Below are 22,951 nucleotides of genomic sequence, written 5' to 3'. Positions count from 1 at the left end.
GCGGAATGAATCATTGGCTACGTCCACTTTATTCAATAAATAAAGTTATCCCTACTTATCCCATATCGATGTACTACTTCCGCTTTCTCTCTTCTCTTCCCTTCTCGTCACTCCTCTTCTCTTCTTTACTCATCTTTCTGAAAACTTCGCGACCGGCGCACAGTAGGGTATTGTTGTGTAACGAGTCCGTTCGCATCGACGGCCTACAGTGGTCCAAATGGCCAAAAGTCAACTTGAAAAATTTTGCACGAGCTAAAAATTTGTTGTTACCTAAGGTAAATATGTGAAAAAGAACGAAAAACATGTTTGAAAAATCTCGATACAAAACAGTCGTCTGATTTCTTTACAAACATTTCCATACAAAGCCTACCAAATGACGCTCTAACCAGAAGACCCCTTTGAGAAATAATTTTTTTATAAATGGATCAAACGACTTTCATTTTTCTGTAAAGCTGGACAATTTTGGGAGAATTGCATTGGGTCGAAATCGAGAAAAAATGTTAAAACTTGGTTTTTGCGAATTTTTTTATCTGGACCTGTAATGGAAATTTGCGAAATGCGTTCCCGAGACTCGTGTACGTTTTAAAAATTTCATCGAAATTGGTTAATTTGTTCATGAGTCATAAGCGATTAAAAGTGGTGAAAATTACAGTTCCAGGTACATGTAGGCTGGAAATCATGAAAAATTGAAATGTTCACCGCTTTTGATCGTTTATAACTAATGAACCAATTTTGATGAAATTTTCAGAATCTATATTACCTAATATGAATCTACAAAACATAGTTTTTAAATTTACACCATAGATGAAAGCGATTTTGTTAACGAAATATTTACAAAAATATATTTGATACACGCGTATTAAATAGATGTACATATATGTAGGTGTACATATAGAGACCTTGGAAACTAAATTAATTATAAGACGTGTGTATGAGTAGGGAAAAAGTGATGAAAATGTTTTGTTTTGTTTGTCTATACTGACTTGACTTGCTAGACGGATTACAATTGTGTATTATGGTAGTGTACCGTGTATAAATTATGTGTTGTGTATTATGAAGTCCGATCAGAGGGAGGGGCTATAAGCCACTACAAATATGTATATTCCACACGTTAGAGTGATATAATGTAGGTATAGCATCGAATGTATTTTTCCAGATACAAGAGTGTGTAATGGTGTTCATATAATTATGATATGTACAATGTTTAATTCACTCGTATTACTTAGTTGTCACATGTATTGTATTATTATGTACATTATTATGGCATTCGAAATTGATAATAACTCCAAAACCTGACATTTTTGTGCTTCGTAGTAAATGCTACGAGTATTAAGGATTAACATTAATGTGATCTGATATTAAAATAAATTTGCTAAAAATTGTTAAAATTAGTATTTTTTACGAGAAATATGAGAAAAGTGTACTTACTGAGGTTGCCGATAGTCGTTCCATATACGTTGCCAATTAGGTGATCTGATTTGAAAAAATATACGTTGTAAACTCTTTACTTTATACGGACTAGGATAAAAGAATGGTAAAATCAGCTTCTGTGTTGGTCAGTTGGATTGGGATCTCAGAGTCAAGAATAGCGTGAAACGGCTTTATTCGTTTATTGGATCGACGAAAGTCCCAGAGCCTTGTGGGAGTAACAGAGGGGATCTGGGTTACGAAGGGTCCATGACACCTTAAAAATTCATTATGAAATAGCTCACACAAATCTGCACTTACTACGAAGACACGACCGATCAAATAGCAGTGTAGCTGATCGTTAAAGTATTCTCAATTGCCTTAGAATTCCGATTGTGCATGCAATCGTTACTCATTATTAATAACATAGCGCTGGGGCATCTATCATCACAAATAAAAATGTTCTCACTTCAAGGTTACAACATTTCTCATGAGAACGGGATAGTGATAATTTAAGTGCAAAATTTTGGGAACTAATTAAGACCAATGATCAAATATATTAACACAGAAGTATCGAAGATTTTTACACGATTAGCAATTGTAATATTAGGTAAATTGATAATTTAATTTAATTGGACAAATACTTTGGCAGTTATTACGAGATATGAATTGGAAAAATGTGTATACCTTCACAAAACTGATAAGAACTCCGATGATTTAAATGAAAACGTAACTATATATCGTAATCTCATTAAAAGTATGATTGTAATATTGCGCTGAATTTTACAGTTCGATTAAAATTTTAAACGGATTAAGTACCATTTATTTCATAATATCTATTTACCAATTCATCAGCTCGTACATCATTCCCTAATATTTTCTATGACAAATTCATGACTCTGTAAATTATTGTCAACTCGAACGTTGAAATTCTCGAACTGTCAGCGTTCTCTTAAATCTAAAACAGTGTGTAGCTTCGACAATGAAGCAGCGAGAAACCAAAACCTCTCGAGAACGACTGAAAATGTTCAGAATCCTCGGTGACGTAGCATCGATACGCGTTATCGCAGGTAAATGAGAAACGACGCGACGCGTCGCGACGCGCGAAGCAGCGTCAACGATCTTCGTGTTAAACCGAAGAATGACCGGGGACCGAGCAGTTTACGACATAGCTACTAATCCAACAATAGCTGTGACAGTCGAACGAGAGATTTCGCGGTGGTCGAACAAAAGCGTGATGTGGGAGACGAATAGCAGGGTGGAAGACACGAAGCACCTTCGACAAGACAAGGTTGCGCGAGGCAAGGTTCGGTACTTTCGGGGGGGAGGGGGTAGCTTCGCCGGTAGCTAGGAAGGGTGGTATAACCAGAGGTGGTGGGAGAAGAAAGAAAAAAGAGGACGGGAACAGGTAAAGGGAGAAAAAAGGATAGGTTGAACAGAGGATAGAGGGAGGGTTGAATGCAGGTAGGATGGACAAACGGTGGTCGCGGTTAGCGACACCCATGCCAAGCAGCAAGCAAAGGCAAAGATGGCCGACATGGATCAGATTAGGGGCGCACGCGTAGCTGCATTAGACTCCGCCTATGCACGACATGCCCCTCCGTTCCGGTTGTTCTCGACTCACCCCGTGACGAACAACCCCTCACGCAACGAGCACGCGCCGGTTCGCGAATATCCTGGTTAGCCACCACCCCCTGCCCCATCGTTTCCCTCTGCTCCGTCTACTCCCGCCATCCCCCGTGGAAGAGTTCATCTGTGGAGCACTCTTCGGCGGCCAGTCAGCACCAAAAAGTGCAGAGCATCACAGGACAACATCCGCGTATCCGGTGTTCTACGTGTGGTTAATTCAAACTGTTGACAACTTTCGAAAATTCTCTTAACCTCGTGTATTGTTTCTCCCCCGGCGGTCCGGTTGTCCTCGCCGCGCTAATCCGATTACACGTTTCTCTGTTTGCGACGCTGCTGTTCGCCGCTACACACGTCACAGTGGACTTCTTTTTTTTTCGGGGAATCAGCTGCTTCTCAATAGGAAATTATTTATTCATACCAACCACCCCCTTCTGCCACACCTCCCCTGTCCCTCTGTCTGCATTTCTTTTGTGAAGTGTACGTTTACTTGGATTTGTTCGAACCCGGAATCGGAATATGGTCGATCGCCGTCGTCGTCGTCGTGGTTGTTGCGATGATTAGAGCATAGACCGACGCGAGAAACTGTGCGAATTTCGAACCGTTGTGTGCGTGATCACGTGCAAACATGCGAGATCCACTATCCGTTCCGTTGATCGTACTGGAACCGGCAGACTGATCGGGTCCTCTCCGTCCTACGATGACAAGGATGAGTGTCGGGGATCGTAAAAACGAGGGAGTGTAGATGTTGCCGTCGATCGTGCGTAGATCCGACCCTCCACGGTGCGATTCGCGGGATTGGTGCGTCGGCATCCTATTTTGAGCGATTCGGTGAAAGTGAAGGGTAAAAAGTACTTTCGCGGGGCTTCGAGGACGCAGGAAGGATTCTTCTCACACAGATGCGAACCGCGAGTACCGTGGTGAAGAAGAAGAAGCGCAGCTGTCGCTGCTAGTATCGTACCGTTTCGAGGGTGCCGGTTTTTCACTAGTTTAAGTCTAAGCCCGACAGCTTAGACTTAACTGGCTGCAGGATGATGTACTCACCGGACAAGATGATGGGGAGCAAGGGACTCCACGGGGCTCCGATCACTGCCCCGGGCTGTTTCCCTTCGGGAAGGTATTCGCCGCCGCCTTATCGCGCTGCCCCGGATCCCATGCCACCGCCGCCGCGACGCTGCATGCCGAACCCTACTGTGAGTAATCATCATTTTATCTCATCATTTACCGAGAACATCCCTCCCCCGGATCAACCCGAAACATTCCCAGGGTCCCCGGAAACCAAATCATTCGCCACCAGCGAATTTCTCTATTTTCTTTTTACACAGAGACACACACGCACACACTGTGACACGGTAATGGCCGACAAAGGAAAGTTTAAATTTTATTCTAAAGCAATTTTTTATAAATATCTACATCCTATGAAATAATGGAAGCGAGGAGACGGCGATAGAGGATAGAAAATTGATGGTTTGTCAGATACAATGAAACGAGTAAAGAAACTGGGTGGTCAACAGGGGTGCGGGGGTACATCCTACATTTTTGCGATTACAATTTTGATCTTTAAACATTTTGTTAGTTTGATCACTTTTCAAGGCCTCCGTTGCTGTCTATTACTGCTTCTAGCCTGCTTGGTATATTTGCAATTGACCACTCGCCTGTAACTTGTCTGTAATAATTTTGAAGAAGGAGGAAGAAGATTGATACTTATTGTGTGTTTAAATTTGCAAAAGAATAGAAATCTATTTTATTTTAAAGTCGAGCCATGACATTCATATTTAGTAGAGTTTGTTTATTTGCTTCCAAAGTAATACAAAATAATTCAAACTTTCTTTTGTTTGTCTGTATACACATTCAGCAAATTAAACACCGATTGAAGGAAGAGTTTAATCATCCTCTCTTATTCAGAACACTATTTTGGCAATGTCTATTTAAAATTAAAAAGTGTTGTAATGCTTTGTCACTATAGTTCGGTTTCTTTATAATTTTCCCATAGAGGAACACGGTTTACTATTTCATATTTGGTAGAAAGAATGCATTATTTTATTGATAATCATTTTTAAAATACCATTACATCTTTTACCATATTTGTACAATGTGCACAGTATTATTTTTCATATGTAATATACAAATAATTAATTCAACAATCATATTCACGGGTAGTAGAATTAAAAGACATAACTAATCTGTATATTATCCTCCTTTTGTTAGTATTCCGATTATCACATTGACAACACAGGTTTTTAGAAACTGTACATTAATAGTTCTTTAATATTCAGTTGGACGTTGATAATTACTAATGTATATTTTACCAGAAGCCCTTGTTTGTGTTTTGCATACGTCATGAGTGTGATTTTTAATTAAAAGGAGGTTGAGCATTGTATGTTACGAGGCAACGTATTCAAAATAGTGGTTAAAACAGTGGTTAAGGTGTATGAGCCATTAATTTCCTAAATCGATTAACTCCATGAAATAAAATGTAAAGAAAATTGATAAAATAGAACACGAATTAATACCATAGAACATAGAATTAATTTTTTTATTTTGATTATTTTTTTTTTGTATCGTGTATAGATGAACTGCTACAAGTATTCTCTTCAATAGGTTGATAACTCAATATTTGAATCGGAAGGATTGTATGGTGACAGTTAATTCAAATTTAATTTGTTTCGATGGTACGGCATAAATTTTACATGAAATCCTTTAAGATTATGAGACAAACCGGGAGATTACTATTGAGGCACGAGAGACGGTACATTATACATGAACAGGTCGGTGGATTAAAGAAGCACCCTAATATATTTCGCGTGAAAGGTGGCGATAAAAAAGACATTGAAAGTTCGCATCATACATTTCCATTGAGCACAGTATCCCTCGTCACATGTATCACGCGTTCCGTGTATCCGTCGTTTGTTTTACCGACGCCTACCATACCTTTCATTCATGTCTTACGTTTCAACTACTCTCTTGAGATATCTTTCTGCAATTGTTTGCATAAATCGTTCCCCATTTAACATCCTTTGTTTCTTTTTAAATAAAGTATGCATTGTTTAGAAAGTTACGCATGTGACGGAAATATCGTTTTACTTTTGTGAACATGTCAGGACAGTGTGTGCTTGCTATATTACCGAACAAAATACAAATTTCAAATTTCTTAAAGAAAAATTACATATTTTCAAACCATTTAATGATCGGTACCGACATACAAAATATATCATATAAATTGAATTACATTGTGCGATTGTAATATTCGATCAAACCGTAAGTAAGTGCGAAATGTGTCAATAATTTATGATTCTGCATTCATTTATGCATTACTATTAGGTCTTAACATTTTAAATTCCATTTAAAAATTATAAATTATTGTCTAGTGGATCTCAAGCCCAAGATAAAGAAAGATCTCGCTTCGAAATATTGATTTTATTCAGTATTATTAGCAGACTGGGATTATTTATGCATTTATAAGATTTCAGACTGCAGAGAACAGGGGACGTATATGAAAACATATGAAACATTAAAATATTGTGTTCACAACATTGATTAATTAAATAGACATTTACAAGATAGGACGGAAACGAATAATTTACGGGACCAGCAGTTTTTAACATTTAACATAGATTCCAGATGATTAATGTAGAAAAAATTATCCGTAATACTGTGCTGGTGTTCAACGCACAGAATAAAATATGATGATTTATTCCTAAAACATTAACGTATGGAATCTTCATTTTATTAATTTGAAGAAGTCGTAGAAATTGTAGGGAATTTTATTGCGCCAATTATTTTATCGGAAAATTGAATACCTACTTTCGGAGTATGAACGTTAGATAAGAAATCATAGGTTTCGTTATTGTAAAATTATTCTTACAGATTGAAGCTATATGAGGTTAACAAAATGTGCGCGTTAATACTCTACAAATTAGATTGGATCAAAAATGACATTTCAAGTTTACCTGTAACTCGACTGTAACACACTAAAACAATTAATATATTAGTCTACGACCAAAGTTTATTATTCTAGTTTATCGATTCCAAGTAAACCTAGTAAAACTAATCTTCGCGAATCAAGTTAATGTTTGACACGCAAATCTAGAAACGAAAATTTATAGTTTACATTTTGCAAGGATTTCAGTTTTCCTTTTCGTACTACCGTGTACGCTAAATAAACAGAAAATGTTGAAATACGTACAACTACTTTGTTAATGCTTCCATTCTGGATTATTCCTTTATAAACATTCGAAAACCGGGTTTCGCATAAACCCGGGAATAAGCGACTTGGCGGGCAACGTACCACGCCTCCTTTCGATGGTTCAGCTTATGACAATATTTTTCCCGCTGACGTCACACTGCCCTCGGCTGTGCCCGCGGGCATCCGCAGGTGCCCTTGCCCGCCGCAAGGCTTGCTGAACGGGAGTGAGTGTTGCTGTTGTGTAACCGAATAATGAAAAGATACAAAGGGAGGTTTATAAACGTTTATCATATCCTGAAAACTGCGTTAAATTTTTTTTTTATTCAAGCGTTGAAATTTGATTACCTTCGAAATCGTATCCGAAATCTTTCCCATCGCGTTCAATACACAGCAGTGCCTTTTTCACGAGGTTCGTGCGAACAGTGCGCAACGTGTTCATTATTGTATGAAACGCAAAAGCACTGTGCCCAAATGTACTGTATTCACGACCAATCTAAATACGATAATGCGTATTTTTGAATACGCCTACACGTCAAAATAAATATGCAACCGGCCTGTATATTTAGCACTGCGAATGTTGTAAAGATTAACACGCGATGATCGGTGTCGGGCGTTATGGAATTACTGAAAAATTAATGCCATTGAATGTCAATTTATTAATGCTGTGATTAACGAGATCGTAGTGCAAGGTGGGAACCAGGCTGTCAAGTAACTAACAGTTGTTATTAGTGACGCAGACCGCTTCTACGAATAAAAAATAAGTGAAACGTGCACGAGACCCATGAAATGGGCAGTGAACGTGTTGATAAGAACTGGAAAAAATTTGTACAACAACGGTGCGATGACACGTTGATAGAAGTACTGATTGAGAACGCTTGTCCAAGTTCTCGAGGAAATTGGGCGCCGCAAGAGAACTGTCCTGAAAAGTTTAGCGTGCAAGAGGGAACGCAGAGCGTCGAGAGGGTTCGGTCATCCGCGTCGTCGACGATACTCGTTTCAGGACGTAAACGAGAAAGTACGCCGAGGCAGGAGTAGGAAGGATCCTAAGTAGAATCAATCGGAGCTGGTCGTAGGCAGAGTCCTGTATCCGCTGTCCTCGTCCTGACAGATCCCGCACTCTCCGCGACGCGACGGCGACGTATCCATCCGCAGCGCGGCAGGAACAGGAACAGGAGCGGAGACAGGAATAGGAATCCCTCTGCCGACTGGCCCGCCGTGTCCCGCCATGTCCCGCCATGTCCCGCCGTGTCCCCCCGTGTCCCTCTTCGCCCCTAGGAGCTTGGAACCATGGCACGACGGCACACGTCGAACCGACCTGTCCCACCCCCAATCCCGCGATCTCTTTCCTCCACTATGTCGCGGACTCCACGGTCTTTAGTTTATTCATGTGACGTAATAGGATAAAAACCGTCGCTACGAGCTGAGTGCCTAGATGAGATTACAGCCGTACTGTTACGCCCGGTAACGCGAATCCGACGCAATCGCTTCCTTCTGCGATTTTTCGGCTACCTCTGCCATCATCCTGGCAACGAGCCTCGACCTTTTTTTTTTCTTTTCTCGCTCTCCCGCTACAATTCGGACTCTCCCGATGGATTTCCCGTTGCTCGGCATTGTTAACGCTAAAATCATCGACGACTTTCGCACACCGATCTCTACCTGACCGGCCAAAATCATTTGGTCTCGGACAGACCGGCTCTAGGCAAAATATCAATTCAAACGGGGCACTGGTCTCCGCGCTTGTTGTTCGTTACTTCCACATTTAATAAAACATACATAAGTGTAATTGCAACGGCCGAGGCATCCAATTTTTTAACGTACTCGCGTGCTTTTCACTATTTTTGCGGCTAATGTAAGTTAGAAATTATGTGGACGTTCGCTTAATACTGAAACTAGTCTTTTCGTTGATCATTTTTCAGCCATTGTTAGGAATAATTCCCATCGAAGAAAGATTCAGAGAATTTTAACAGAATTTTGACAGGGGTTAAACGAGAATGCATTTCTTCTTTTAATGATTTTCATGAGTCAGAAAATCATGGAACAATACTTTGAGATTCTTCTCGTGTACCTACAGTTTTCTATTTTACGTCCTTTTTTTTTCTAAATGCATAAATTCCGCAGTCTAGTGATACATTACCGATCCTAGGATAATTTAAAACCAACAATAGTCTATTTCAACTTTGTTTCCAACAATTACGTCGCCGAATGGACATCGTTGCTACTCATTCGACTGCTTTCTGTACCTAGCTGACATTTCTATTAGTAACTAGGAATTATGTTACATGAATATTCTGTGAGATGATGACAAACGGATTTGGCTAATACCAATGACATGTTACGTCGATGCCACGGCATGATATTCGGAAATAATACATGTTGATATTAATGACTATGTCGTTGGTATAGTCCCACCACTACTAGTTACGTTTCACACTCTGGTGATATTTAATGTCACCACACAATGACAATACTAACATTGAATTTTTTTACAGTGTTAAATTGATCTATATATTTATAAATAGTAGCTCATTTGTCAAGAAAATTGATCTTGGTAAATTTTGAGGGAAAAAATTATAAAAATTTTAATAAAATAGTATAATCAACGAAACTTTACACTAACAATACACATGTACTGAAATTAAGATATATAAATATTTAATTTCAATAACTTTCTTTATTTTCTAAAACAGTGCTGATTAATCAATTTGAAGGATGTATATTGTATTCTATATTCTGGTAACTTCAAGTGCAACTGGCAGGTATGAACGTCTATGAAGGATTCGGAGAAAGTGAATGTAATGATTGTTAATTCACTATAACTGGTAATTGTTCGTGATCGCATTTCCCGGCTACAGTGTTAATTATCTATGATAATTAATACAGTTTCTCATTATGCATTTATCGTATGTTTAGCAATTATTTACATTTCGATAACCATCGTTTCGCACGTTCTCCGTGTCGGATCCTCAGCTTGGTCGTTACTCTAACAGTAATAATAATGAATGCCATCTTTCGTAAATCGTTTGTTTGCCAATTCAATTTCGTTTCCTATATCCTACACTATACATATAGCCAGTATTAAATGATGTAATTACTGATTTCGGGCATTTCGTGTTAGAATAATTTCTCACTTTGATTCCCTTGATCCTAATCTATTATTTATATTTAGTAAATTTTATCGAGACAAACGAGTAGATGAAAGCAACGAACGATTTTCAATGCGAACCATCGCGTCTAGCAATACGAAGGTATCGAATCGTGCAAACGGACATTTATTGTATGACAACCTAATAAAATCGCTTAACAATCAATCTCCCGAACGGAATATCGGTATGCGTCTCTTTATATGTAGGATCGACCGCAATATTCGGTCATCTGTGGAGAGGCAAAATGTTATTTCATCGTGACACAGCATCGTTAACGCTGATGACGATAAATTTCCAAGCTTTTAGTTTCACCGCCATTAAATAGAATTTATAGTCGTCGTCAATTTCTGAGTAACCGGGGAACCGTCGGACAGTAACATTTTCAAACGGAGGAAGGAAAAATCGTGCGTGATTATTGTGTTCGAACGTCCGAACGGAATATCGCGAGGAAAAACTGGCATCGATAAGTGTAACGACTCTGGAGGGACTCGGTGGCAGCGATTATCGATTGCTCCACTACATTCGCCGTGTCGTCAGCTATTAACCATTAAAAGTGAACGTTCTTTTCCCAATGGCGCGCCGCGGCTTCGTAATCCACCGTCGTCGAAAATTCGATGGTTTTCCTTCGGGTTCTAGCGTTGACATTATCAATACAATAAGAATTGAATAATTATTTTACTCTCTGTCCATCTAGACCACGTTAATAACGAAACTGCACACTTTTAATATTCAGACACCCTAAAATTTTTACTTTCCAATATTATAATTTTGCCCATAAATCAAAAAAGAAAAAATACATACAATATATATGGTCAGGTACAATATTGGAGTACCCTATATGGTCAACAATGGTATAAATTTCTCGAAAGCGTATTGATCCAGAGATATTACATTATTTTTTAGAAAAACAAACCCCATTTTGATATTTAACACGTTCACTGCCATGTCACTGCCATGAATTTTTACGTTAATATGTAAACTGTACCAAATTTGATTAGGATCTACAAAATGCAAGAAAGTTGGAGGACTACTCAATATCATACATTTAATTTTTTTCAATTTCTATTTCATTAAATAACTTACTTTGATTTTATGGAATTTTTGAGGTTTCTAGTTTGGCAGTCAAAGTGTTAAGTAATGATCTCTATTGTATAGAGGGAAAAGTGTTAAAATTGACAAAAATGTAGGAAAAAGTGATTTCAAATGACCTTAGGAATCACCCTTTTCAAGGAAACACAACGTTTTTGAGACACCCCGTATCTATGAAAAATGACATATAAGTTCTAAACAAGAATGTAAGATGTAAGAGATCTTTCGTTCCTGGGTCCTGCAATTAATGTAAACAATGTCTGTTTTGCATAAAGCAGTCTGGTTATTGGACAACGATTCTGTATGGATGTTGAACAGTTTATTCTACGACTAGGAAGAGGATTGGACGTACAGGCATACTATACATACTCCAAATATTACAGTCGAATGTACGTTGTAGAAACAGAGCGGAGAAATTAAGCCATGTAGAACTTGCTTCATTAGTGGCAGGAATATAAACAGTATTTCTCTTCTGTTTGTAACGAGCCCTCTTCCAAAGACTACTGTTCTACGAATCCAATGCAGTTAGTGGCCCGATTTACAGAATTTTCGCGTAGCTCAATATTTGAAGAAGTCATACATTTCTACCTCGGCTAACAGAAAATCCTTGCGCTCTAATATGCCAGCTGACGTCAGTTTGTACTATTCCTACTGTGTTAGATTTAAGACAGGCTTCTCCAAATGTGTATGGAAGCTATCTGCACACGTCGTACCTCCCACTTTTGTAAATGTTCCTTCTCGGTAGAATGTTATTTGCTCTTGCTATTTTGCCAAGGAAAATTCACTGTCGCCGATACTCGCATGTTAGGCTCTTCAAGATACCGTTTCGGCACAATGAAGAACAAATCGTGACAGAGGTGATGAAAAGATTTCTGAAAAGAGATGAATTTTTTAAATATTCTTTAAACAAATAATTTTCTTCTGAAATAAATTGTGATCCTACTGATCTGAATAATATTTGAGCAAATGAATATTTTGGATGCATAATCGCATTCCCTCACAGTGTTCAATATTGCTTGGTTTTCTTTTTTCTTTTTAACCTGTCGAATTTCCCATAGAATGAGGTTGGAAATACATAGAAATTAGGGGAGGACGAGTTGTATAGAACGGAGCGTATGCAGGGAAATTTGAAAAATGGCATATGCGTCAAGTGGATGGCATGGTGGTTTCGTTGGACGATAGTAAGGTGATAATTAACGTCAGAACTGTTTGACAGACTAGACTCGAACCAGTTTATTCGTATTGGGGTAGCGTACAGGCCAGAAGGGATGAACCGAGTATTCATGCATTAGCGTTCGTACGGGGCTGCAAGCCACAAGATTGCATAATCGATATCTCGCCTACACCTGTGCCACTCACAAAGGTGCACCTGTGTACGGGGGAGAAAGGTGAACGCATTTCGAAAAGGTCATCCGAGAATGCTTGTCATTTCACCTTTAACGGGTGACCAGAATTTCTTTCCTTTAGTCCCTGTGTATAGACCCTGTGTACCATAATACTATGGTATGTTAATTCTTGTAACATGATCAAAATTTTTAGTGAGATGATAATCTGTAAAACATAAAAATTGAATCTGGCATTATAACTGAGTGCCTATTCTAATATTCAAACGTAATTATGTTTCCCTGTTTAGTTCGGATCATCGAGGCTCTATCGTAATAAACAAACATCAAGCTTTGTACTCGAATCACTTCATTAAGCATACATAATTGGTTATAATTATTCGAGCGATTTTAAGAATTCAAATAGCAGGCAAATGCGATTCGAAAGCAGAATTATTTTGATACTGCAATATATTAATGTTTGTCCATGTACTCTTATGTTACTTTTGATCTCCTAAATTGATGCCTTAAAACAGTTTTGAGAATTTATATCTCTATCTAACTCATCACAGAAAAGTTCTATAGTAATCAATAACTAATTTTTATGCTGCAAAGAAGTTACTGTCATTAAACAGAGTGGCCCAATATTCATGGAAAATGTCAGTCAGAAGAGTAATAACATTTTTTCGTGTAAAACTTCGTTTTTGAAAAAATTGTGTTGAAAAATTTGTAGAGCGCGCGTGCATTAGTATACAGGCGAAGTAGAAATGGTCAGCCATGAGCAGACACGTCAGCCGTTACGTATTCAATAGCAGGTTTGCCTTACGAACTTTTAAACTCATTTTTCTCGAAAAACGCAGTTTGGTAAGAAAAATTTTCATCCATATCTTTCTTTTGTAGATCTGTGTCAATTGTGACAGCAACTGACTATAGGTATTATAAATTTCAGTAGTGTAAGTTTAAATCTTAATGTCCAAAGTCGCGACGTGCGTTGGCACAAACGAATTTCCAACAAGTTCATTAGTGTATTAATTTATTTCGCGAGTATGCTTGATTAAGTTTGTGTCAGTTCTTGATTTCTGGTCGCTGCGCCGCCGTGCGGTAGTCGGTTACGCTAGAACGAATTTTCGGCGAATTCATTTATGTGTAAATGACCACAAACGAATATTTATCCTTTCCATTGTTTGTACGCCATAGCTGGGTGGTTAAAAAAGTTAATTATGTAGAAGTTTACCTTTCCAGTCGATTTGGATTGCCTTGAAGTGCGTTGTCAAGGTCCGGTGCTTTTGTTAACAAAATATTATCATGAATCATAACGACAATAAGTTAGTTTATAATAATATACTTAAACAATATTGTCTGTGAAACTCTGATCCTTGATTTCGTTGTTTCGAGACCATGGAAGATTAGGTTTCGCAAATAGAATTTCAAATGTGACCTCATTTAGGAAACTTCGAAATCTCCCATGTGTTACGTTCCAGAACTGGAGGTTCATATAACTTAATAACTACAACGTTGCTGTAGATCTGTCTGCTATGCGATGTATAAGCTGCCGCAGAATATCGAGAGAAAAGAAATCAGACCATAGTTGAAATCCATAGTTAAAATAGTTTCTAAATTGCATCTAACTCACAAACGTCCTAACAGAAGGAAAAAATGAGTACAATAACTGGTACTTCAAATACCCGTGACTGAGTATAACAAATCCCAATGCAAAAGGGTTAACCCTTTGTACTCGGCGCTATTTTCAATCCAAAACTAAATTTTTCTTCAGTCTTACAATATTTTAATTTTATTTATACGAAACTGATCCGATCTCTACATACAATATCTAAACGTTTAGTGATCTATTAAATACAAATTTTGTAATGCAACAAATATTTCGTAATATTTTTTGTAATTTCTTTGAAATGAAGCCACAACAATTTCTAGTGGTGCTTCAGAGTCACCACTCGAGTGCAAAGGGTTAATAGTTGTTTCGAAAGAAAAATTCATAAAAATTGATAAAAAACCAGAACACTCACGGTGTCGCAAATCTTCCGTTGATCAACCGACAGGGACAGTGTCGTGTGACAAAAGAATTTTTGACTCCCGACTAGGTTCGAAATTTATCTATTTTCCGCACGGTCGTTTGAAAAGAGCTGCCATAATGGGGCACCGCAGTGGACGTGTATTAGAGGACAATGCGATATACGGGCAACGAAGAATCCGTACGCGAGGAATAATATAATATATCGCAGATGCGGACTCGATGGCATTGCACTAGGGTTCCCGACGCGGAGGAACATCGATGCTCGGTAAACGGGGTAGCAGTTCTAGTGGTAGTGGCGGTGGTGGTTGGTGGTAGTGGCAGTGGTAGTGGTGTCCCTTCGGTGGTGAAAGTACGTGGATAGTGCATCGTCGCATGGTGTCACGGTAGGATGGGTTGGATGGTCGCATCGTCGCACGAGCCGCTCACCTACGCCACGGTCCCTTTGCGTACTTGTGTCCAATAGCCATAGAACTGCCGCGGACGATCCCACACACGGGACACTGGGGACACATAACGCTCCCCACTTACATCCAATCACTCCTGATTTATATTTACTACTCGCTTGCCCCCTTATTTATCGCGCTTCACGGAGACGCGCGGAGAACAGGAACGTTAATTTGCACAAATTGAAAATTATGGAGCGCGACCGAAGACAAGAGTCATCGGTGGAGGAAACTTCCTCAAGAGTTATTCGACGCTGCTCTCCTTTCCTTTGCTTTCCTTTACATTGCTTTTCCTTTCCTTTCCGTTTCCCCCGGAAATTAGTCGCCTTCCCGTTTTGCGATTTTTCCCTCGTTCTCGCGCGTGACACCGATCTTAATTGGTCGGTTTTACCGGTAATCGGTTACCGTTACTGCGACGCCGTCTCCATCGATCCCCCGATCTCCCTCCTCAGACGGAAACTCGATTAAGAAATCAAACTCGTAATTGCTGCCGGACGACTCGAGAATTTCAAATGTCCAGCGGCTGCGCAATACGGATAATCAACCTGTGGACTGCAGATGACGCGATATACACACGCAAAACGGACATGCTATAATTATTCAAGAGCTTTCGAAACATTGTCGTATTGTTTTCGATCCGTTAACATCGTTAAGAAAATAAATAAATATCTATGTAGCTCTTATAGAGTTTGTTAGGAGGTCTAGTTATCGTTATCTCAAATCTGTCTTTCTATCGTCTTTGTACATCACTTGAGAAAAAGAAAAAAAAAACAGTAGAATTTGAGATAAAGGCGCCAAGGAAAAGTTGTATGGAAATTACATATATATATATATGTTGTACGATAAAAAATAATGTCAACTGGAATGCCAGTGTCTGTTAACATTAACATTTTCCTACGTTAAGTAGAGAAGAATCCTTTTAGACGCAAGGCTGGAGCTCCGTTAGGATGATACGTGCCAGAGGAAACACTTAGAGACTAATTAGACATATTTCATGTCTTGCAGTTTTGGGATCATCTGAAATTCCGGATGCTTGTAATGAAATAAAATCTCTATTTCCGGTTGAAACTAATAATACTACCGAGAGGTTTGCAAAATATTATGTATATAGTGACGAGAGCTATGTTTAAATTCACAAGAGGACAAACTAATGTCGAATCACAGTGTCAACGATGGAGATGTGTTATTGATAGAAGTTTTAGAAATGGCTCGTTCGATAGCGTACCCAGAAAGGACGCTTTCTGCCAAGTTTCGGCCCTATCTGTAAGGGTAGTTACAGGGAAAACCCCAGAAACCTGTTTTTGCCCCATTAAATCGCATCTAAAAATGATGAACTATTCAATATAAGTAATAATTTCAAAATGCTTTAAGTAATTCTCGGAGGGTCGACGAGATAAAATTGTGATAACTAAGCTGATTATTTTTCTGATCGGAAGGAAAGAAGCGCAGGTGGACGGTAAGATGTATTAGATTAGGACAAGAAATAAATGGTGGGTACCATAATAAAGCAGGGACTTGAAATGGTACATGCTAATAGCAGGTGCAAAAGAAGAAGGGAGGTTTAGTCACGCACATATGTTCGAGCGATACTTACTAATGGGTCTTTTATATCGACACACTAAGGGACACGCGTGTATTTTGTCATGCAATCACCGTGCTTCATTTCTTTGTCATCAGTATCGATTATTTCGGCAATTTATGGCGATATATTCCGTTGAATTGTCCAAAAACCGATAGTAAAAAACGATTCAAATCACCTCGAGAATCGCCCCTTCGAAGGAAATACATTTTTGGGACACTCTGTATTTTATTATATTGTTTAACCAAAATATATTGTTAAGTTTAATACATATGATCGGCTGTCCTACTATCATTTACAGACCCACAACTTATTAAATATATGATAATATAAAATTAATGAACCACAAAGGTGACTAAATCTGTCGAAAAGGTCCTGGTGTGCGTGTAGAAGCACTTATTCACAGGCAGACCGACATTATTAATGCGTGTATATTACGAGGGTTTCCTGCATTGGGGTAGAGTGTCCATTGTCGGTCTGGAACAGGTACACGGTACGAGCTAACAGAAAGGGCGAACATTACTTCCGCTCGGTCCTCCGCGGTTTAACGCTCTTATTATTATTTTTATTAGGGAGCCGCGGTATATAATGCTATCAGCCCCGAGAAGGGCGGGCACGCAGGAAATAAACCTAAGTGTATAATTACAATAATACTTACCGAGATCCCTCCGTGGGTTCTCTCCCCTTCTCCGGCCCCCCACGTCTTCTACACCCTCATTAGACCTCACCGTACCTTCGACTCCTGCTGGATTTCTACGATTCTCCGTTTCTCCACGACTAATTGTAGGTCTCTTTCCTTTTGTTCCCCACTTTCCTTGCTTTCGTCGTGGCTACTCTCTCGCCTCTCTCTTTTTTTCATTTTCCGTAGCTCTCATCGATACGTCCTTCTCTAACCGTATTATCAATATATTTTTACACGTAAGTATAGGTACTGAATGTGTGGTCGTGCGAGTTGAATTGTCATGTTACCGATATCGTAAAGACACTTTTTTCATTAAATAAATTCACGTGAGCGTAGGTAGGGTAAGGGACCCAATTACTGTGTCTATACTTACATATATTACTGCACAGTAAGGGGCAAAGCTGATTACACACTATTTGAATCGGCATAATTTTTCTAAAATTGCACAAAATGACTTGAGCGTTTTTGAGAAGTTAAAAGGATTAGTAACGTAACTTTGATGAACGTTAACTTTGCTTCCTCTCTTTAAATTTAATAATGAATGAGCTCCATGGCTATGCGTATAGTAATATAACATTTTCACAGTGGCCTAGCACAATCCGTTACAATGACCCGCCATGCAATGGTAAACATTTGCAAGCGGCCACTACGAAGACCTTTAGCAGTGAAAGGGTTAAATTTCGGTAAATATTAAACAGGCGTTGCATACTCGAAAATGGGATGGAATATTACTTAATATGTAATTTGTTCTGTTAAATACGTATTCAATGTACTTGCGCTTAGGGATTATCCTAGAGCTCGTAAAATATTCCTAAAACGTGCGTGCGTGGCTGTTAACAGTGCCTTATTAATTGATGCATGTATGGAAAATTGAGCTTATAGCGGGACACGTTGTAGAACAGTGACGACATTAGCTAATATTTTACTACGTAAATACACCGACGATTACGACAGTTCTCCAACCTGCACTAATTATTCTTATATTAAGCTTACGAATGAAATATTTTTGCATTTATGGCTGACAAAGATAAAGAAGAAGTTTTCTCCGAATCATGTGGATAAATGTTATCGACGAACACCGCCGCAATATACAGTGACTACTCGAGGTACTCCGAGATCGTAAAGGCAAAGCAAATCAGAGAGTGTACCAACAATAAGTATAACTCACCGCTAACCACGATTCTTTCTTTGACTCGAGTATAGCGTAGTAATAAATGTCGGAGGATATAGCACTTGGTTGATTAAATCCCATAATGCCGGCGCGGGCAGGAATATTTTCCACCGACTGTGTGCGCCAGTCGATGTGATCGCACACTCATGGAGATACGGGTCGGCGTGCTTGTGGACGATTATAAAACATAAGCAATTCCGTGACGTGTGTGTGCTATAGCACGGGGCAGAGGGATACGTGACTGAACTCTTAAACGCGAAAATTGCCAAGTTCCGATGGAGTTCGGATGGGGAATGGACCGTGCTCGTGTCTACTCCGTTAGCTTGATCTCCGGCTCGCAAACCGAATGGCACCCTCTACACGTACGTGTCCCATCCCCCTTGCCCATGTACAACGAGATACATACAGGTCACACGTGTGCCGCTTTTCGGATAAGGATATTGCTTACCGATATATTTTATGTCGTGCGAAACATAACCACCGTTGTCGGTGAAACCTACAGAAACCCGAACACACACACCGGCGAACGTATTAAACAGTCTCTTGTTAGTCGACATTTCCTCCGAACACGGTTTTACCTGTGGCAGGTTACGCTTTAATAATCTTTCGTCCACTGTTCGGAAAATGTTATTCAGAATAACGAATAAAATGATTACAACTAAATTGTACTTATTTGCTAACTAAAATTTTCTGAGAATAAAATAATGATTTGGTTTGTGTTTTTTTTTTTGAGATGTTAGAAGGATTAGTTTACAAGTCTAAAGTAATCGAGTGTGGCATCTGAAACCCATGACGTCCCTGAGACGTCATTTCAAGATAAGGGTTTAATTACTTAAGAGACGACAATTCTCTATATCTGGAGTATATGTACATCAGATCCACCTCGACGGTGACACCTATCGATCTGATAAATGTGAGAAAAAAGCAGTGAAATTTCTCTTCGACTTGAATCCATTTTTTATCCATTAGGCGAGCCATCGTGCGCGAGACCATGCCCACGTTTTACGTTTAGGTACTAGAGAAACAATCACGGAACACTCGAAGGGAACACCCCTCGTCAAAATCAAGAGTCTATTATTACGACCATATGTTTATGCCACGATTGTATCTTGACGAAGAGGGCGAAACGTACTCCAGCCAGGGGGTCAGAAGTACACCTGCTCGAACACGACAGCACATGTGCAGAAGCAGGCTGCGTGGGCAGAGTAAACACCTACATCGGATATGTGTCACTACTCAAACAGAATAGCAGGCTCTGCCGTTTATTGACAACTGCTGTGTGTTGACGAGACTTTCCGAAATAATCTTGCTGGACACCCCTCGTTCACCTGTATTTCCGCCTTTCAGGCAAGTTGTTACTTTCATCGATTTTATTTCCAGGTCCCGTTTCTCTTTTTTTCGTTCATTCCTTTCCGTTCGACACACGTAGCAATACCTTCGCTGTCTGCTCATCTCATTCTTTGATTTCGAATAAAAGCTGGTATAAAGCGTTAAAGAGATACAACTAATGCTGGGCTAACAAAAATATGAAAATATTTGTCCACATCCTACAGTACGATGCAATACGAAAGTAGTACGTATCGGCAATGTGAATATAAATGTCTATAGACACAAAAGTTGGTGCTAGTTGATTATACCTGGATACTTTTCGCCAAAGAATTAGTTCTTCAAATTATAGGTTCCCTGTTGCTTCATACTTCCGTAGATACCCCGACTATAGCTAAACGACACTTGGCCTTGCGACCACAGTTGTGATCAAAGACACTTGATTGCAACGACTTCGTGCTTGTCGTTCCATATTACCTTCGGAAAATGGTATTCCATTTTTTATCGACTTTTACAAAAATCTTATTAATCTTGAAATCTTAAAAATCTTATTAATCTTATTAAATCTTATTTAATCTTTATTTTTATTACAGCATTCTAAAAATATTTCTGCAATCTTTCCATATGAACGTGTCCCGCATATAATGTATGAAAAGGGAATGTTAGGGGTCGTCTTTTAATCGACTGAATTAAAATTATTTATTCATTTAACAAACACGCAAAGCACTTGCATGACTTCAAATATTTCTAATCAATATTAACAGCAAACCAAAGCCACGTTGTGCCAGAACCGTTATGCATAATATTTATATCTTTTCGATAATGTTATTCGTGAACAAAACAGTACTTTACAAACAGTTCTCGTTATTTATTCTTTTATAGCGTGTACTTAAAACTAGTTAAAGTATTATTACAACCAAAATATAGCCAATTCATTTTAAATCATACTTTATATCACAGCCTGTCTACGTCATACCTGCATACTATTCTTTCGGACATTTATTGTTTCGCTCATTATATGTCTCTTTCTCATTCTCACCACACGTATTCACACAGCTAATAAACGACTGACGTTATACACATGTATTCCGGGTATCAGAGGAGGTTTCCAGCTGGAACACCGAAACCGATCGCTGTGATATCTATCAGATCTCGGTCTCATAAATCACTGCCCGTTAGATGAAGTTAAAAGCAAGGAGAAAGCGGGCTGCTATGACGCTTTATAAATGGCAGCCTCTTTTCTCCGGACAGTGCGAGATCCTTCTGGAGTAAAGTGGTTAAAGTGGCTACCGTCTGTTGAAATTAGCATCATCCTTGGTTAAAGCAATATCGACCGTGAGATGTCTTCCGCGGCGTCTATTCTTCCAACCCCGGGGTTTCGCCCCAAGTCTTAATGAAATTATCGTCAGGCCGAATTTCGAGGACAAATCGACGTTTCAATTTTCTTAATGCGCTCATCTCCCCGGTGGGATATCGGCGTGCGGCCGCCCTTTATGTCCTCGGAAGATGTAGCCATGGGTTGTAAGGACACGTTTTCGTCCTCTTTCTCTCTCTCCCTCTCCCCATGGCCCCCTCTCCCTCGTCACTCTTCTCTCCTCTCTTCTCTCTCTCTCTCTCTCTCTCTCTCTCTCTGCTACCGAAATCCTTGTGCTATGAAAAGTTCCCGGGCACCATCGGACACCAGGACAAGCTACAGTTGGGTGTTACTGGCACGTGCCGTCGCGTGGCTCTGCCACGTGACCAACTTGTTACCCACTATTTGCTCTCATCCTTCCTTAAGTGCATTACTACCATTGCAATTACAGGCCCACTGAATTTCCGTGTCACTCGTGCTCAAATTATTTCCCCGACACCCCCGCCACTTCCCGTTTGATCCTGATGCACCCCGGCTCCCTAGTTTGTTTTCACAAGTGGGTCAATAATCTACACTCCTTTCGAAACTCGTCGATTTAAACGATAAAGCGTGCTTTCGAATGGCTAGTCGGTTTCCACTGTTTTGCAGGTTTTTTCTTTCTTTTTCTATAATCAAGTTTTAACGTCGCTTTAACGTCGAAAGTCATCGGCGAACTACGGATCTTTATGCTAAATAAGAATTTTCCTCATTAATTGCGCCAAACAGGAGCCAGGAAATAATGTGTGCACATTCCTAAACTTTCATTTTCCGAGGCAGATATTTTGAAAAATGTAAAGAAATATTTTCGATAAAAGTTGTACGGTTTCGAGTCGGATATGTACTGAAAAATATTTAACTATGCAACGAATATTTAAATAGAACTGTACATTGTGCATCCCGTATTTTTATGGCTCATGCCGAGCTGTTTCGAGAACAGTGCTTAAACTTGTATTTTGTATAAGCCGTCATTAAGTTGTTAAGCTTCAAATTCGGCGCAGCGCTGGCATTAGTATTACTCGACGCACACATTGCGAGGTAGTTGTATAATCAGACTTTAACGTGTTGAGTGCCACACCAATGCCTATAAAAGACACGCAAAACCGAAACAACTTAATTAATAATGAAAGAGTAGAAAAGACACAGTTTGTCGTAACAATGATTTTATCTGATTATAGTAGACGTGGCACTGAAAGTGTTAAACATCGTATTGGCTCCAGACGAACCAACTTTTAGCGTGTGTATGTGTGTTCTTCACTTTTATCTTATGGTGTCTTTCTATACAGTTCACCATTATTACTAGACTGCGGATTTTTATACTGTGGAGGAATACTTTTCCAAGAAATGAGGTACTCCCACCAACTGCTCTCGATACGTGGAAAATGCGACAAACTGTCAACAAAAACTGGCGTCCTTGTTCCCTATGTGCTTGCATTGAACCATCTTCCAATAGTTCCCAACGAAGTTTCCTCGTGCACAGACAGTACTCGTTTGCATTAAGTATGTATGTTGACACCTTTTCGAACGGAAAAACTTATTTAAAATTGGCGCAAAT

At 39.3% G+C, this 22,951-nt stretch overlaps 1 protein-coding gene across 2 annotated transcripts in view; it reads left to right on the top strand.

Moving 5' to 3' along the window:
- The first annotated feature begins 3,934 nt into the window (after positions 1-3,934).
- Positions 3,935-22,951, top strand: part of Acj6 (abnormal chemosensory protein 6) — a 57,411-nt gene continuing 38,394 nt past the window's right edge. For both annotated transcript variants that reach the window (XM_076789638.1, XM_076789637.1), the window contains exon 1: positions 3,935-4,226. In XM_076789638.1, the coding sequence (XP_076645753.1) occupies positions 4,065-4,226 (162 nt within the window). In that variant the 5' untranslated portion in view covers positions 3,935-4,064. The remainder of the gene's footprint in view (positions 4,227-22,951) is intronic.

Source organism: Halictus rubicundus, chromosome 6, assembly GCF_050948215.1.
Source record: "Halictus rubicundus isolate RS-2024b chromosome 6, iyHalRubi1_principal, whole genome shotgun sequence".
In the NCBI taxonomy this organism is placed as follows: domain Eukaryota; kingdom Metazoa; phylum Arthropoda; class Insecta; order Hymenoptera; family Halictidae; genus Halictus; species Halictus rubicundus.
This window is presented reverse-complemented; position numbering and strand designations above follow the sequence as displayed.